The sequence below is a fragment of the Anomaloglossus baeobatrachus genome, chromosome 8 (assembly GCF_048569485.1).
Source record: "Anomaloglossus baeobatrachus isolate aAnoBae1 chromosome 8, aAnoBae1.hap1, whole genome shotgun sequence".
NCBI classification, from domain to species: domain Eukaryota; kingdom Metazoa; phylum Chordata; class Amphibia; order Anura; family Aromobatidae; genus Anomaloglossus; species Anomaloglossus baeobatrachus.
Genome location: NC_134360.1, coordinates 86206420 through 86224857, shown reverse-complemented (window position 1 = coordinate 86224857; position 18438 = coordinate 86206420). Strand labels below are relative to the sequence as shown.

The 18438-nt window shown below is 48.2% G+C and overlaps 1 protein-coding gene across 1 annotated transcript in view; it reads right to left on the bottom strand.

Moving 5' to 3' along the window:
- PMM1 (phosphomannomutase 1) overlaps nucleotides 1–17391 on the bottom strand; it is a 90802-nt gene extending 73411 nt beyond the window's left edge. The window contains exon 1 of the mRNA XM_075321868.1: nucleotides 17269–17391. Within this exon, the coding sequence (XP_075177983.1) occupies nucleotides 17269–17349 (81 nt within the window). The 5' untranslated portion in view covers nucleotides 17350–17391. The remainder of the gene's footprint in view (nucleotides 1–17268) is intronic.
- Nucleotides 17392–18438: the final 1047 nt, after the last annotated feature.

Here is an 18438-nt window from a genome sequence, read left to right as displayed (position 1 = left end):
CAACTCTCTAAAACTGCACTCTTTTCCCGCCTCCAGGACTGTGAACTCCTCGGTGGGCGGGACCAACCGCCTGGCCCACCCCCTGGTGTGAACATCAGCCCCTGGAGGGAGGCAACAAGGATTTTGTGTGACTTAGGTGTGCCTGACCGGGGTGTGGGGTGTGTTGGTGTAGTTCCTGTGACATCCTGGCTTGTCCAGGGCGCCACATGACTATTTCACAGACATGTGAGACTGACCCTAGTCTGAAGAAGGGCCACTGAGTCCTGTTACTATATGATCAGATAAAAGGAATTCATTTTATCATTTTCATCTATCTGTGATTTTTCTTGAGCTGTAAACATGTGTGGCGCCCTGGACAAGCCAGGATGTCACAGGTACTGCAACAACACACCCCACACCCCGGTTAGGCACATCAGTCACACACAAATCCTTGTTGCCTCCCTCCAGGGGCTGATGTCCACACCAGGTGGGGTGGAGCCAGGCGGTTGGCCCCACCCACCGAGGAGTTCACAGCCCTGTAGGCGGGAAAGGACGGGAGTGTAGTTAAGGAGCGTGAAAGTGAAAGAGTAAGAAAGTAGTAGTGGAGGAGCAGTCTGACCGTGTCCGGGTACGTGGCCCAGGCACATACAGCAATGTTGGCAGACGGTGGTGACCGTCTGCAGGAGGGGCCGATCGACGCAGAACCGTAGGACTGGGGACGGGCGGTGGCCCGCCGGTACCGAACCGGGGAGCGAAGAGAAGCAAGCACCATTCGGCAGGGCCTACGGACCCCGACCAGGCTTGGAGTAGCCGTAAAACCGGTCAAATCCATTAGCGACGGGAACCTCCGGGGTTTCCCAGCAGCAAAGACCCGATTGAAGGCAACCGCTCAACCGTGAAGGGAAATACAGTCACCGCCAAGGCTACAGTTCCCAGGGCCAGAGCCTGCGGGCAAAAGGGGGTCCCTCGGCATCTATCCACGCTGGGGAGCGGGTTACCGGTGGGAAGCCATCGGGGCCGAAAACACACTACAGGTGCAGGGAAAGGCAGTCACCGCCGACCTACCGGGAGTGATCACCGCAGCCGTCTGCGGAACTCGTCCATCCAGCCGTTTGTTTTACCAGAGACTCCGTGTACGTTACTGGCTGAGTGAGTACCACAGTGCCGTCTGGCACCGCGCTGCCCCAGCGACCCTGCACCTCACCAAACCCGGTCATCCACTATCCAGTTACCCTCACCGGGCCCCGGGACCACCCAAAAACCCCCCTACCCACGGAGGGGAGAGAAATATCTCGGCTGCTCCCTGTCATCGCTCCCGGGATCCCCGTCCAGAGCAGCGGTGGTGTCCCAACCTCACCACAAACCGTGGGTGGCGTCACGAACCGACTTCCCCAATCCCAAAAACTACCCCCTTTCACTCACGGGCGAGGAGCGCCGCTCGAGTCCCCGGATCCGGCCCACCGCTCGAGCCACCGAGCAGTGAGCAGCAGGCTGCAGCAGCGCCGGACCCGAGCGAGAGCGCAGGAGCGACGGCCCCCTCCCCGCCCGCGACAACTTGGCATCACGAACAGGATCTTACCGTTTTACCGCCTGGTAGAAGTGCGCCTTGTGTCCCGCCGGAGGTGTCCGGACGAAAAATTTCAGAATCCGCCATCTTGGGCGCGAAAAGTTCCCCGCTCGAGCGTCTTCCCGTGCAGTGGAGGCGCGAAAGCCGAAACTCCGCCCCTGAAGAGGAGGTGCTGGGAAGAAACCAAGGGGGGACGCGGATGGGGAGATGGCGGCGTCCCCGAATTGGAGCGCCTGCTACCGGAGCGTCCAAGCTCTGGGGGAACCGAGGCGGAGTAGCCTTTGAAGATTGCGGTCCGGGTGAGCTCCCCGCCAGGACCGCTGCTTGGCTGGAGCGGGAGCTGGGCCGGTTCTGCTTGAAGGTGAGGGCGCAGAGCCTGCAGCAGCTGCTGGATTGGAAGGCGGAGATGCGTAGAATGGTTGCCGTGGTGTGGGCCCGCGAGCAAGGGGCCGCTGCAGCCGTAACGCGTCGCGATCAGGCCACCCAAGCTCCTGAACCAGCCTTGATTGCGTGGGAGCCGAGAACCGGCACCGCAGCAGGAGGCCCAGAGAGAGTGCAGCTGATGGAAGAGGAGATTCCGAGTACGCTGCCCCCGCCACCATTCCCAGCGGCGATCAGCGGTTCTGGGCTGCACTGCTTATGGAAGGAGAACCCGATGTACCGTCCGGTCCCTGAGTGGGCCGACCCCCTGCGGTGGTAGCCGCCCCAAAGTCAGCGGTCCCTCCGCTGTGCAAAGTTGTCCCCGTTGGGACCATCAGAACCGTTATGTGAGTAAATGAAAATAATCAGCCGAACTGTTACCAAATTTGCAACCGTGATTGAACCGGCCGTTGCCGGCAAGTTGTCCCTGAAGGGACCCTTTGCACCGTTTGCGTAAGGAACTACTTACGGACACGCCCGAGAACTTGCAGGGCAACCACAAACTCGTGGCATGTAAATAATTGTTGGCATGAATCCGTTGCCGCCTCCGGAGAAGCAGATTGGAGGAAGGGCCCGCAGCAGAGTAGGCTGGGGCCCGGTCACCACCTGGACCGGTGGCCATCCTCCGGGGGTCAGGGGTTCCCCGTGGACGTGGGTCCCCTGAAAGAGACCGTACCCGCTCGGGCAGCTTGGTGATGGACTGGGGCAAGGGGTGCTGCCCACTTCTTAGGGGCAGCATCAGGGCCAGGTTGTTTGGGCGGGAGAGAGCGGAAGCTGTCACCGTTAATAAAAATGTACCGTTAAGTAACGTTTAAGTACCGTACCTCCCGCTAAGGGAAGTTTCATAAAAGAATGCTTGTTGAATGTTTTTATATGTTTTACCCTTTCTTTTTCCAGTTGTGAAAATAAAACCGGTGATGGATGGGCAGAATGCGGACGGTTTGCATTTAACCAAGGGGGAATGTGGCGCCCTGGACAAGCCAGGACGTCACAGGTACTGCAACAACACACCCCAAACCCCGGTTAGGCACATCAGTCACACACAAATCCTTGTTGCCTCCCTCCAGGGGCCGATGTCCACACCAGGTGGGGTGGAGCCAGGCGGTTGGCCCCACCCACCGAGGAGTTCACAGTCCTGGAGGCGGGAAAGGATGGGAGTGTAGTTAAGGAGAGTGAAAGTGAAAGAGTAAGAAAGTAGTAGTGGAGGAGCAGTCTGACCATGTCCGGGTACGTGGCCCGGGCACATACAGCTAGGTTGGCAGACGGTGGTGACCGTCTGCAGGAGGGGCCGATCGACACGGAACTGTAGGACCGGGGACGGGTGGTGGCCCGCCGGTAGCGAACCGGGGAGCGAAGAGAAGCCAGCACCATTCGGCAGGGCCTACAGACCCCGACCAGGCTTGGAGTAGCCGTAAAACCGGTCAAATCCATTAGCGACGGGAACCTCCGGGGTTTCCCAGCAGCAAAGACCCGATTCAAGGCAACCGCTCAACCGTGAAGGGGAAATACAGTCACCGCCAAGGCTACAGTTCCCAGGGCCAGAGCCTGCGGGCAAAAGGGGGTCCCTCGGCATCTATCCACGCTGGGGAGCGGGTTACCGGTGGGAAGCCATCGGGGACGAAAACACACTACAGGTGCAGGGAAAGGCAGTCACCGCCGACCTACCGGGAGTGATCATCGCAGCCGTTTGCGGAACCCGTCCATCCAGCCGTTTGTTTTACCAGAGACTCCGTGTACGTTACTGGCTGAGTGAGTACCACAGTGCCGTCTGGCACCGCGCTGTCCCCGCGACCCTGCACCTCACCAAACCCGGCCATCCACTATCCAGTTACCCTCACCGGGCCCCGGGACCACCCAAAAACCCCCCCTACCCATGGAGGGGAGAGAAACATCTCGGCTGCTCCCTGTCATCGCTCCCGGGATCCCCGTCCAGAGCAGCGGTGGTGTCCCAACCTCACAAACCGTGGGTGGCGTCACGAACCGACTCCCCCAATCCCAAAAACTACCCCCTTTCACTCACGGGCGAGGAGCGCCGCTCGAGTCCCCGGATCCGGCCCACCGCTCGAGCCACCGAGCAGCAAGCAGCGAGCAGCAGGCTGCAGCAGCGCCGGACCCGAGCGCCAGCGAGAGCGCAGCAGCGACGGCCCCCTCCCCGCCCGCGACACATGGACCTATTGACAGTTTTCTTTTGTACTTAGGCCACATTCACACTTCAGTATTTTTGCATCAGTATTTAGACACCAAAACCAGGAGTGTCTGCAAAACACAGTAGTGTCAATCTTTCAATGATAGTTTTTCTCTGTAGTTCCACTCCTGGTTCCTGTGTCAGAATCATATTACTAGCAGCTAAAAGGGTTGTCCAGGCCTGTCAGGAAAGTCTGAAGTCGCTATGTGACTGCAGACTCATGAATCCTCATAGCGTGTGTGGTCATGGTACTCCTGTGCTGGGAGCAGTCGGTCATATAGTCACAAAAATGCGATATCCATACTTCTGGCCATATTCTGACTAGATGTGCGCGGCCTCACTCAACTTCCTTGTATTTAGCAAGGCAGAGCACGTCTAGTCAGAATGTGGCCGGGTGTATGCACATCACATATCTGTGGTCACGACTGCCTGCTCACGGCAATGGAGAATCCTAACCGCACACACTGTAAGGATTCACGAGTCTGCAGTCACAAAGAGTGACTAGAGCCTTTCTGGTCAAACTTGGACAACCCCTTAAACAACAGGGTTAAAGCCATCTCACCAAGTTAGATCTTTCCCATGCATTTTCTCTAATGGTATATCCACATGCAACAGATTTATAGAAGAGATTTCTGTTACTGATTTTTGCAGCTGCTCATGGATTTCTGCAAAGTTCCATTAAGAGGGTTCCCCGAGAGATAAAAAACAATTCTTCCATGGTCCATGCCCTCATAAACTGTAAAGATGAGATGCACAGTGCAGTTCTGTTATCCTCACAATGCCTATAATTCAGTGTGACAGGAGCTGCTCTCTCTCCCCTATGGCCTACTCTGTGCTGTTTTTAACAGCCTGTCTCCTTGTTGCTTCTGTCCAAGAACAGGGGGCATGGAGGCGGCCTATTACTACCAGCACAGAGCAGGCCCCCTGATGTGTGATGTAATGTCCCAGAGGGGAGGGGGAGCAGTGAGAGCAGCTCCTGTCATACTGAATTACAGGCATTGTAAGGATAATAGAACTGCACTGTGCATCTCATCTTTATAGTTTATGAGGGCACAGACCATGGAAGAATTTATTATCTCCCCAAATTGAACAGCTGCAATTTTTTTTTACAACAAATCTGCCACAATTGATAATACCCTAAAAGTGGCTATACACGTTCAATAGCTGTTGACTGAACAAGGTTGACCCACAACTAATTCTCTTTAACCAGCATGCACACGCATGGATCATCCCGATTACTGGTTTTGGCTGGGGTGGGCTAGACTACTTAGCTGTACGAGGCCCAGAAGTTCATGATAGACATTTCTAATGACTGCCTATCTCCTCTGAGAATATAAGTATTGGGTATTGACATTCGACATGCCCAATTCTTCCTCCCCTCATGACCTCTGTCAGGAGAGAGTCAGGAGGCCCCATATCATTTTGTCAGTGCAGTTCAGATAAGGCTGCTTTCACACATCCGGTTTGAACAGTGCGGCTCAATCCGGCTGTGAAACCTATGCAACGGATGCGGTGAAAACACCGCATCCTTTGCATAAGTTTTTTACATGCGGACCGTCCGTTTTTTGCCGCTTGCGGCATGCTACTGAGCATGCGCAGTGGCAAAAACCGCATGCGGTGGCCGGATGCGGTTTTTGCCGCATCGCGCCGCATCTGGCATCCATAGGGATGTATTGAGAAAAGCACCGCATCGGCCGGATGCGGCGCGATGCGGTTTTTTTTGCTGCACAAAAAACGTGCCAGGCAATGTTCCATCCGGCCGCCGCATCGGCTAAATCTGCCGCATGCGGCAAAAACCGGACGGAACGCAAGGCCATGCGGCACAATGCGGCACTAATTAAAGTCTATGCAGGAAAAACGCAACCGGCAGCAAAAAAAAAACGGGCGCGTTTTTCCTGCAAAGTGCCGGATTGTGCCGCATTGCAAAAACCGGAGGTGTGAAAGCAGCCTAACTTTGCTCTCCGGTTTTAATATAGCCAGTATGTGTTATAAAGATAGTGACTTCACCTATGTCCACTATACAGCAGGATTCATTTTCTTTCTTCTCTCTGCTGGGGGCAGTGTCGTAGATTATCTGCTCGTAATGACATCTAATAATCTCAGTCCTGATCGGAAATGATTTGATATATAGCAGGATTCTCTGCTTAATGACCCTGTGTCCTATGATAGCAATGGCCATGTTTGTCTAGGGATCATGCTTTATGAGCCAGTGATTTAGATGGTTAAACATGGACAACAGGTAATAATGATGAAAGCTGGAAGTCATTGAACAGGTTTTATTCTCCTGTATAATTTCCAAGACCTTATAGGGAGTCTTTCAGCAGGTTTTTACTATGTAGTCTGAGAACAGCATAATGTAGGAGCGCAAATCCTGATTCCAGGGATTTGTCACTTACTGGTCAGCATGCTGTCATTTTGGTACAATCCCTGTTTTGTCTGCTGTTGATCTAGCAGTTCTCTGAATGCTGAGCCCTGTATAACCCTGTCCACACTCTGATTGTCAGATTTCTGTATAAACCGTACATTGGCAAAGCTGCTAATCAGTGGTGAGACAGGGTTATGGTGAGCAGGTGAATGAGAGCCATGAGCCTCCTAGTCCTGCAATGAGAATATCCTGCTGATATCACACTTTTTTTTTTTTTTTTAAAACAGCAACACACAGCCTAGTAAGTGACACATCACTGGAATGAGGCACTGAGCCCCATACATCATGCTGCTCTCAGATTACATAGCAAAAACCGCTGACAAATTAACTTTAAATGGGTTATCCCATGTACTTTGTTGTGGGACAAGCTGTCTCATAAACAAAGTACATTTAAATTTGATTAACGATTTTATTATTAACCCCTTTACAAACAAGGATGTAACTGTACGTCCTTGGTGGCCTCCCCCAAGTTTCACTGCAGGCTCTGCTGGCGATCCCATAGTAATCCCTGCACATGTCTGCTGATCTAGTCAGCAGAGATGTGTGGCTGACAGGCGCAGGTGGATTGGAGATCAGCCCGCACCTGTTAACCCTTTAGACTGCACTGTCAAATACTGACAGCACGATTTAATGGCTGGGGCGGGGATCGCACTATTCCTCGCTGCCATTGGCGGCCCCGTGACATGATCACGGGAAGCCAATGCGTTGCCATGGTAGTGCGGAGTCAGCTGATAACCCCTGACGCTGCCATGACTCACTTCCTGTGAGAGCTGACAGAGCACCGGTACTCACAGGAACACAGCATTTCTGATGATCAGAGCGATGCTGCGCTGATCAGCAGAAATGAACAAGCGATCAGACACTGTAGTGATAAAGTACCCTAGGTGGACTAGTAAAATAAATAAAAAATGTAAAAAAGTTTTTAAAAATATGAAAAAAATAAGTAAAAAATCTAAAAGTTCAAATCACCCCACATACGCCCCATTTAAAATATTGAAAATAATAATATAACATCTATGATTAAGGGCGAAAGAGGCGCCGGTCATGCGTCAGAGGAACGGCTGCCACAAGCCGAGAAGGCTGTTTTTAACAATGTCTGAATAAAAAGGAATATTTTACTTCATAGGATCCTCATATTTTTTCCTTTGAGAAGACTTTTTTCTGCATTTTACTGCATGGGGCTGTAATGTACAGTATATGAGGATGACACTTATATGCGGAGAAAGACCTGATTTTCATTTGCGGTGAGTCTTATCTGGACTTTTGTCTTTTTTCCATGTTTTTGGAATTGATAACTTCTTGATTATGCAGTTGTTTATTGAACTATTACACTTTAGTTTGTGTTTTTGTATGTTTTCCGAACATGGCAAATCTACAACACTGCATTATCACTACACAGGCGCTAATCTTCTATCCCTCCATAGCCCAACAGTTACAAATCACTTCTTCCTTCTGTGAAGAACCATACGAAGAGGAAGTTACTGGAAGCAACCGCTTCTCTACTGGCTAACACGGTACAAAGATATATTTTACTTGGAAGCAACCGCTCATTATTGTTTGATATAGAGGAGCGCTGAATATAAATACTAACTACAGAGCATTGTGACTGCTACGGTACAAGAAAGCTGTGTCTGCAACCCAAGCACTGCGCCTGAAATAGGTACGGGGCTACTTTAGCCTGAACCTTAACAGCTGTGGATGGTTTTATCAGCTGCTCAGACACAACCTCATAAGACACGCTGAGGTCTCCTAAGGTGGCCATGCACATTAGATTACTGGGTGGTTGATGGTTGAACAATAAATTGTCCATTGAATGATTGTTATGCTAGTCATTGCTCTGTACACATTTTAGACTCTTGGTCAAACCACATATATACGTATGTACATATATATACAGTGGGTACGGAAAGTATTGAGACCCCTTTAAATTTTTCACTCTTTGTTTCATTGCAGCCATTTCGTAAATTCAATAAAAGTTCATTTTTTTCTCATTAATGTACACTCTGCTCCCCATCCCCCATCTTGACAGGAAAAAACCCAGAAATGTATTTATCTAAATTTATTAAACAAGAAAAACTGAAATATCACATGGTCATAAGTATTCAGACCCTTTGCTCAGACACTCATATTTAAGAGTACTTGCACACTTGCGTTTTTTTCCTTCCGTCACAATCTGCCCTTTTGGAAAACAGCAGAATCCGTTAACGGATTACGCTGTTTCCCATAGACTTGTATGGATGACGGATTGTGCCAAAAGTACCTGCATTGCTTCCGCTGGCCGCCGCTGCGTTGGTTCCGCCGAGTGGAAGGAACGCAGCATTTAACGTTTTTTTGAGCAGCGGAATCCTTAGGATTTCACTGCGCATGCTCTCTCTGGCTCCCTGCACCCGTAACCAGGGTACACATCGGGTAACCAAGCAAAGTGCTTTGCCTAGTTACCCGATATTTACCCTGGCTACGTGTGCAAGGAGCCAGTGCTAAGCAGTGTACGCTGGTAACCAAGGTAAATATTGGGTAACCAAGCAATCATTCTCGGCGGTCGAACGATCAGCTGATCACCCGGCGACCGGCTGCTGTGAGCGATCAGCTGATCACCCGGCCACCGGCTGCTGTGAGCGATCAGGTGATCACCCGGCCACTGGCTGCTGATTGTTCACAATAGTCTGCCGCCGGTGAAACTGTGAAAAAAAAAAGCTGATTCCGTTGTTTTGTACGATCCGTTGCATCCGTTGTGCCACTATATGCAACACATCCGTTGCATCCGTCACACAACGCAATGCAACTGATGCCGTTCAACACATGTGTGAAACTAGCCTAAAGGCCCCGTCACACTAAGCAACATCGCTAGCAACATCGCTGCTAACGAACAACTTTTGTGACGTTGCTAGCGATGTTGCTGTGTGTGACATCCAGCAACAACCCGGCCCCTGCTGTGAGGTCGTTGGTTGTTGCTGAATGTCCTGGGCCATTTTTTAGTTGTTGCTGTCCCGCTGTGAAGCGCACATCGCTGTGTGTGACAGCGAGACAGCAACAACTAAATGTGCAGGCAGCAGGAGCCGGCTTCTGCGGAGGCTGGTAACCACAGTAAACATCGGGTAACCAAGAAGCCCTGTCCTTGGTTACCCGATATTTACCTTTGTTACCAGCCTCCGCCGCTCTCACTGTCAGTGCCGGCTCCTGCTCTGTGCACATGTAGCTGCAGGACACATCGGGTTAATTAACCCGATGTGTGCTGTAGCTAGGAGAGCAGAGAGCCAGCGCTAAGCATTGTGCGCTGCTCCCTGCTCTGTGCACATTTAGCTGCAGCACACATCGGGTAATTAACCCGATGTGTGCTGTAACTAGGAGAGCAGGGAGCCAGCGCTCAGTGTGCGCTGCTCCCTGCTCTCTGCACGTGTAGCTCCGTGCGCTGGTAACCAAGGTAAATATCGGGTTGGTTACCCGATATTTACCTTAGTTACCAAGCGCAGCATCTTCCACGCGGCGCTGGGGGTTGGTCACTGGTTGCTGGTGAGCTCACCAGCAACTCGTGTAGCGACGCTCCAGCGATCCCTGCCAGGTCAGGTTGCTGGTGGGATCGCTGGAGCGTCGCAGTGTGACATCTCAACAGCAACCTCCTAGCAACTTACCAGCGATCCCTATCGTTGTTGGGATCGCTGGTAAGTTGCTTAGTGTGACTGGACCTTAAGTCACATGCTGTCCATCTCCTTGTGATACTCCTTGAGATGGTTCTATTCCTTCATTGGAGTCCAGCTGTGTTTAATTAAACTGATAAGACTTGATTTGGAAAGGCGCACACCTGTCTATATAAGACCTCACAGCTCACAGTGCATGTCAGACCAAATGAAAATCATGAGGTCAAAGGAACTGCCCAAGGAGCTCAGAAACAGAAATGTGGCAAGGCACAGATATAGCCAAGGTTACAAAAGAATTTCTGAAGTACTCAAGGTTCCTAAGAGCACAGTGACCTCCATAATCCCTAAATGAAAGAAGTTTGGGACCACCAGAACTCTTCCTAGACCTGGCCGTCCAGTCAAACTAAGCAATCGTGAGAGAAGAGCCTTGGTGAGAGAGGTAAAGAATAACCCCAAGATCACTGTGGCTGAGCTCCAGAGATGCAGTAGGGAGATGGGAGAAAGTTCCACAAAGTCAACTATCACTGTAGCCCTCCACCAGTTGGGCCTTTATGGCAGAGTTGCCCAACGGAAGCCTCTCCTCAGTGCAATACATATGAAGGCCCTCAGAGTTTGCAAAAGAAAAAAAACACATGAAGGACTCCCAGACTGTGAGAAATATGATTCTGTGGTCTGATGAGATGAAGATAGAACTTTTTGGTGATAATTTTAAGTGGTATATGTGGAGAAAACCAGGCACTGCTCATCACCTGCCCAATACAATCCCAACAGTGAAACATGGTGGTGGCAGCATCATGCTATGGGGGTGTTTTTCAGCTGCAGGGAAAGGACAACTGGTTGCAACTGAATGAAAGATGAATGCGGCCAAGTACAGAGATATCCTAGAAGAAAACCTCTTCCAGAGTGCTCTGGACCTCAGACTTGGCCGAAGGTTCACCTTCCAACAAGACAATGACCCTAAGCACACAGCTAAAATAACAAAGGAGTGGCTTCAGAACAACTCTGTGACCATTCTTGACTGGCCCAGCCAGAGCCCTGACCTACACCTAATTGAGCATCTGTGGAGAGACCTGAAAATGGCTGTCCACCAATGTTCTCCATCCAACCTGACGGAACTGGAGAGGATCTGCAAGGAAGAATGGCAGAGGATCCCCAAATCCAAGTGTGAAAATCTTGTTACATCATTCCCAAGAAGACTCATGGCTGTACTTTCTCAAAAGGGTGCTTCTACTCAATACTGAGCAAAGGGGCTGAATACTTATGACCTTGTGATATTTCAGTTTTTCTTGTGTAATAAATTTGCAAAAATTTCTCTATTTCTGTTTATTTTTTTATATGTCAAGATGGGGTGCAGAGTGTACATTATTGAGAAAAAAAATGAACTTTTATTGAATTTACGAAATGGTTGCAATGAAACAAAGAGTGAAAAATTTAAAGGGGTCTGAATACTTTCCGTGCCCACTGTATATATATATATATATATATATATATATATGTATGGTGTTTATGCTACATATAGTTCATAACCACCTTTATTCAAGTAGTCAGCCATCCAATTAGCACCGGCTTCACTCTCTCCGCCTTCAGACGTATCAAACATCAAGAGGGAGCGAGCGGCCAGCCGTAGCCTTGACTTCCTCTCGATGATTGAGCCTCAAGAGAATGAGTGCGGACACCGATGGAATGGCGCCAACACCACGGGAGAGTATAAGTGTTGTTATTTTACCGGGGGCAAAGATTCTGACTGAGAAGGGGTTGTCGGAGTATTGGACATTCCTTCTAAATTCTTTCAAAGTCTGGCCTTTTGACAGAATCATCGACCTAAACTAAACCCATTTGATTTGACTTTGCCAAAATAATTTCAGGCTTGAAATAAATTTTAGTTACTTTATGTGACCATCCATTCAATCTGGCAATTGAGAGGATCATGACAGTGTGTGGAATTTACACTGTCAGGATTCACCAGTCTGCCATAAAAACTGAAAACCCCTTTACCTAGGAATGGACTGGGTGTCTTGAGAGAAGTCTGTGTACTGGAACCATGAAAACTGCCTTTTCTCTGCCGGAATCCACAGCTCTTCTTTTGATTAGCTGACCTAGAGTGATGTCATCATTGTGGCGTGATACCCAAGTGACATTATGCCTAAGCCATGTAATCAAAAGAAGAGTCACCTCCTATGGCTCCTCTCCAACAGCCAGAGATTACTGACCTGTCAAATGGACCAGGCCATTAAAATTGAATTGCACCAACTCTAGTGCTTTATTCCCCTTCCCTAGGTCCAGCGCTGAGTCTCTGCTCCCACTGTCTGTTACTGTCTACTCTACAGTGCTTGATGTCAAGTCAACAGCATGGCAGCCATAAACTGAATTCAGCGGCTCTGCCCAAGTTGATGGCGGCGACCGACACAGAGCCACTGAGATCAGTTTTTGGCTTGAGCACTTTCGATATAACGTCAGCGCAGCAGATGATAACAGGCACCTGGAGCAGCAACTGAGACCCAGGGAGGGCGAGTAAAGCACTTTTAAAACAAACAAAGAAAACCCAACAAACTTCTGCTGGGGTACAGGGGTTTCTGCAAAACAGGAAAGCACTTTTAAGCATAACGTAGAAGTTCAGAGCAAATTTTAAGAAATGAGGAGTAGTCACTTCGAAGGACCAAAGGCAGTGAGGCTTGGATAGGGATGTTGGCTACATGGAGAGGTACAGTGGCCAAGTGTCTACTTATAAATTCCTTCATCTTTTGGCCCTGTGCAAGCATCTAATTACACAATTGGATGGAATATGCAATATATATATATACAGTGACTGATCTGACTTTTCTCTTACTCTGGTATGCTATATGGGAACCTGAAATATCAGGGAAACAACACTATGGATTTTGCTTGGAGATATGGGAGACACGCCCCCCAAAAAATATTTTAATAGTAAGATGAATATCAATAACTGGTTTAATAACCACAGTATCACTGTGATTGGCCAGCAAACTCACCTGACCTGAACCCCATGGAGAATCTATGAGATATACCAGACCAAACAATGCAGACGACCTGAAGGCTGCTATCAAAGCAACCTGGGCTTCCATAACACCTCAGCAGTGTCACAGGCTGATTGCCTCCATACCACACCGCATTGATGCAGTAATTCATGCAAAAGGAGACTCGACCAAGTATTGAGGCATTTACTGTACAGACTTTTCAGTAGGCGCCAACATTTCTGAGTTTAGAATAATTTTTGCAGTTGGTCTTATATAATATTCTAATTTCCTGAGATGACTTTTGGGTTTTCATTGGCTGTAAGTCATAATCATCAATATTAACAGAAATAAACACTTGAAATAGATCCCTCTGTGAGTAATGACTCTATATAATACATAGGAATAGATCCCACTGTGTGTAATGACTCTATATAATATATAGGAATAGATCACTCTGTGTGTAATGACTCTATATAATATATAGGAATAGATCACTCTGTGTAATAACTCTATATAATATATGCGTTTCCCTTTTTGTATTGAATTACTGAAATAAATTACCGTAACTTTCTGAGGATATTCTAATTTATTTAGATGCACTTGTATGTTCCTAAATAGCAGTGTGATGGTCATCAGTAATCCTCGCTGCCTTTGTGTGATTTTTTGGGAGCCTGGTATAATGGCCATCATTGTGTTCACATGACACACCGTATAACACTATAATACTCCGCTTTAGGTCACAGCTGTTGCATTTTTAAGATTATTCCAAATTATTATACATGAATCAAGAAGTAGAAAAGTGCAGTAGTTGCCCAAAGGCATGAGATTCCAGCTCTCGTTTTTCAGAAGCTTTTTGGAAAACGAGGGGGGCAACATGTTTGGGTGCTTTGGTTAACAGCTCCAATTTCCACTAGCTACTTGAGCATTTTACAGAAAAAGCCCCAGGGTCAATGTGAATTCTAAAAAGAAAAACAAAAATGTAACACAAATGTATCTTGTCCAGCGAGTTATGCCTGCCTTACTCATCGGTATGGTACAGTATTTGCCATTTTCTTGGTCTCAAATTTTTTTGGGACCATTGTACAGAAATTGTCATCCTTTTCAGCCACGCTGCTGCCTGTTACCTGCAGGACCACCTCTATAGTTATCTGACAAAGGATATAACACACAAACTGTTCCTTTATTATAGATTTTTATCACCTACACTACATGCGGCTCACAACTTGGATTGGAATGTATAATTACTAAATTAAAGGGAACCTATCATCAGAAATTTAGCTATAAACCTAAAAGTTTCCCCCTCTGCAGCTCCTGGGCTGCATTCTAGGAAGCTTCCTATAGTTTTTGTGGCCCCTTTTATTCCAAAATAAATACTTTACAAACTTGTACCTTTTTCGTACGCAAATTTCTTAAATCTTCCATGGGGGCGGGCTGCCTGATGTACGATGCTGTCCTCTTGCCGATTTACGCCGCCCCCGAACGCTGAATTTCAAACCTCAGGACGCCGCCCCTGGGCGCCCGTGGTCCCGTGCATGCGCTGTGCTACTGTAGCGGTGCCGTGCACTGTGTGCACGTGTGACCGGTAGTGACGCTTTGCGCGGGCACGAGGTTATGGGCGGCGCTGTGAGTGTCATCAGTAAGTGCCGCCCATAACCTCGTGACCGCACTTTCCCCTCTTCCTCCAGCGTTCTGCGCAAACGCTCGCTGGCCAGATGACCGGACGTCACCTCCTTCCCATCCTGCTCAGCAGCAGGAAATAGATGGGAGGAGCGGACGGAGCAGTCGGTGCCCGCGCAAAAGCGTCACCAGCGGTCACACGTGCACGCAGTGCACGGCACCGCTACAGTAGCACAGCGCATGCGCGGGACCATGGGAAATTCAGCATTCGGGGGCGGCGTAAATCGGCAGGAGGACAGTAACGTACATCAGGCAGCCCGCCCCCATGGAAGATTTAAGAAATTTGCATACGAAAAGTTACAAGTTTGTAAAGTATTTATTTTGGAATAAAAGGGGCCACAAAAACTATAGGAAGCTTCCTAGAATGCAGCCCAGGAGCTGCAGAGGGGGGAACTTTTAGGTTTATAGCTAAATTTCTGATGACAGGTTCACTTTAAAGAATTGTGGAGCAAATTTAGTGCCAATTTTTGTGCTTTTCCCCCATAAGTTGCTACAGTATTGTTCTCAAGATGAGCCAGGAGGTCGGCAGGAGGGGGACGTGCATCCATGATCAATAGTGCATCTACGGAGCGTATAGTGCATCTACGGAGCGTAGTGCTACCTATATAACATCCATCTCTGTCCACAAAATCCACACATTTACACTAGAGGTCATTTCATAGGAAACAAGGACCCATCTGTACGGGATGAAGGGCGGCACAGTGGCATTGTGGTTAGCACTGCAGTCCTTGTTTCCTATGAAATGACCTCTAGTGTGAATGTGTGGACTTTGTGGACAGAGATGGATGTTATACAGGTGGTACTACGCTCAGTAGATGCACTATTGATCATGGATGCACGTTCCCCCGAGCCGACCTCTTGGCTCATCTCGGGGTCCTGGTTTCAAATCCCACCAAGGACAACATCTGCAAGGAGTTTGTATTTTCTCCCCGTGTTTGCATGGGCTTCCTCCAGGTTCTCCGGTTTCCTCCCACACTCCAAAGACATACAGATAGGGAATATAGATTGTGAGCCCCAATGGGGACAGTGTTACCAATGTATATACAGTGGAAGCTCGGTTTATGAGTAACTTGGTGTGTGAGTATTTCGCTATATGAGCAAAGCTTGCTGTAAATTTGTAACTCAGTTTACGAGCAAGCTTTGCTGTACGAGCAAATACTCACCGCACACACTTCCAGTTCCGTACTTTCACCGCGCTCTGACCCACTCTTGCAGTCCACACAAACACACACAAGCACGCACAAACACGCACGCACACACATATTATGCTCACCTTACCTTGCATTCCCTCGCCGGCCTCTTGGATCTTGTAGTTCGCCGGTACAGGATGTGTATCAGGTAATCATCGCGACGATGGAGGAATTTCCGCTGTCAGCCGCTTCTCAAAGGCAGCGCGCTAACCAATCAGTGGCAAGTGACTCCTTCCTTTGACGTCAGCGCTCTGGCAGCAGAAGCTCCAGCATCGGTCGCGATGGTTATCCGATACACATCCTGTACCGGCGAACTACAAGAACAAGGAGGCTGTTGATGGAACGGAAGGTAAGGTGAGCATAATATGTGTGTGTTCGCGTGTTTGTGTGTGTGTGTAATGACACAATAGGGGACCAGGATGGGACATTGCACAAGTTGTGGAACGAATTGTCTGAGCTTGCATTATTTCCTATGGGAAATTTTGCTTTGCTAGACGAGTAACTTAGTTTACAAGCACATTTCCAGAACGCATTGTTCTCGTAAACCAAGGTTCCATTGTAAAGCGCTTTGGAATATGTTGGTGCTATATAAAGATTAAATAGTAGGTAAGGTCACTTTCACATGATAGTATTGTGAGTGGAATTTGTAACCAAAGTAGAAGGAAGAGCAAAACACAGAGGAGGTGGCAATCTTCTGTTCATAGTGTCTTGCTTTTCATAGAACAAACTCCGTACTAACCTATAATGATGAATCTTCCAAAGGACATTGTAAAGTCGTATAAACTGTAATGTCCATAAGAATCTAATATAAGAGTCCATTGGAAAAAGAAAGTTAGAAATGTTTCGGACGGTCATAATGGGGCGACATTTTAGCTTTTCTTTAACATCCATACGTTCCAGCAGACCCCAAATAATGGCGTCATAGATAGCAATGATTGATGCTTTTAGCTCTCGGCTTGTGGCTTTAGTACAGATGCTAAATCTTTAGCCACATAAGAGATGAGTAAATACTCACGGGAGACAGTTTAAAGCTATGAGTAAAGAATATTCACATTGCAATCTGAGCTGAAAATTCATTAGAAATGTGAATGAGATCCTGACAACAAAACTGACACCGTCACTGCAAGTATAGAGCGGTATTAATTCCGCACCCGTCAGGTCTCATTAATTATAGGTGCATGGTATATGAATGTCACCTCTGTGCTCAACACATACCTTTCGTGCAGGGGTTAATGTCCCATCCACATCAAATAGGCACAGAATGTGCCGGTGCTTGTGGCTCCTGGTGTCTGCCATCGCCTCCCCATCTGCAGAGGCCTGCTGCTGTGCAATGAATGGAAGTAGGGAAGGCGTGTCAGGGGCTGGTCACCAAGGGGGGGCCGAGATGGCATTTCTGGCCAATTATAACGCAGCCTCAGAGTCACATGGTCAGGGTAAACAAGCTACAGATCACGTAGCCACACTTCTTCCTGCAGCATGTCAGAAAAACACCAAAGCCAAGTAGGTTAAAAGTCAGCGAAACAGGGAGGCCTCTGACCTTACACCTACATCATGTCAAAACATCAGCCAAACAGGGCAAGCTGTCACTGAGGCTGCCACTGACAGCACCGAGATAATGACCAATAACCGTACACAAAACCTTATGCAATGTTTGTAGCTCTCTTACCTAGGACGGAGTAATCCTATAGCTGCGTATACATTAAATGGAAGTAAACTCGGGACTACAGAACAGGAGAAGGACTTGGGTATTCTCATTACAAATAAGCTGAGCAGCAGCACTCAATGTCAGGCAGCAGCTGCTAAAGCAAACAATATTTTAGTGTGTATAAAAAGAGAGATTAGATCCCGTGATCCCAACGTATTGTTACCCCTCTATAAATCACTTGTAAGGCCACATCTAGAATATGGGATCCAGTTTTGGGCTCCGCATTATAAAAAGGACATTCAGAAATTAGAGGCAATTCAAAGGCAGCTAACTAGACTACCACAAGGAATGGAAGGCCTCACATGACGAGAGGATGAAAAAGTTAGATATGTTTAGCTTAGAAAAAAGACGTCTCAGAGGAGATCTCATTTATATGTATAAGTGGTCAATATAAAGGACTGGCACATGACTTATTCCTTCCAATGAGAATACTAAGGACCAGGGGGCACTCACTGCGAGTGGAAGAAAAGTGATATCGGCAGCTAAATAGGAAAGGGTTCTTTACAGTTAGAGCAGTCAGAATGTGGAATACCCTACCACAAGAGGTAGTAATGGCAGATACTATAAAGCTTTTAAAAAAGGGCTGGATGATTTCCTCAGTACTCAAACATTTTGGGTTATAAACAATTTAATGGCAAAATGTAGAATTGTTGGAGGAAGGGTGAACTAGATGGACCCAG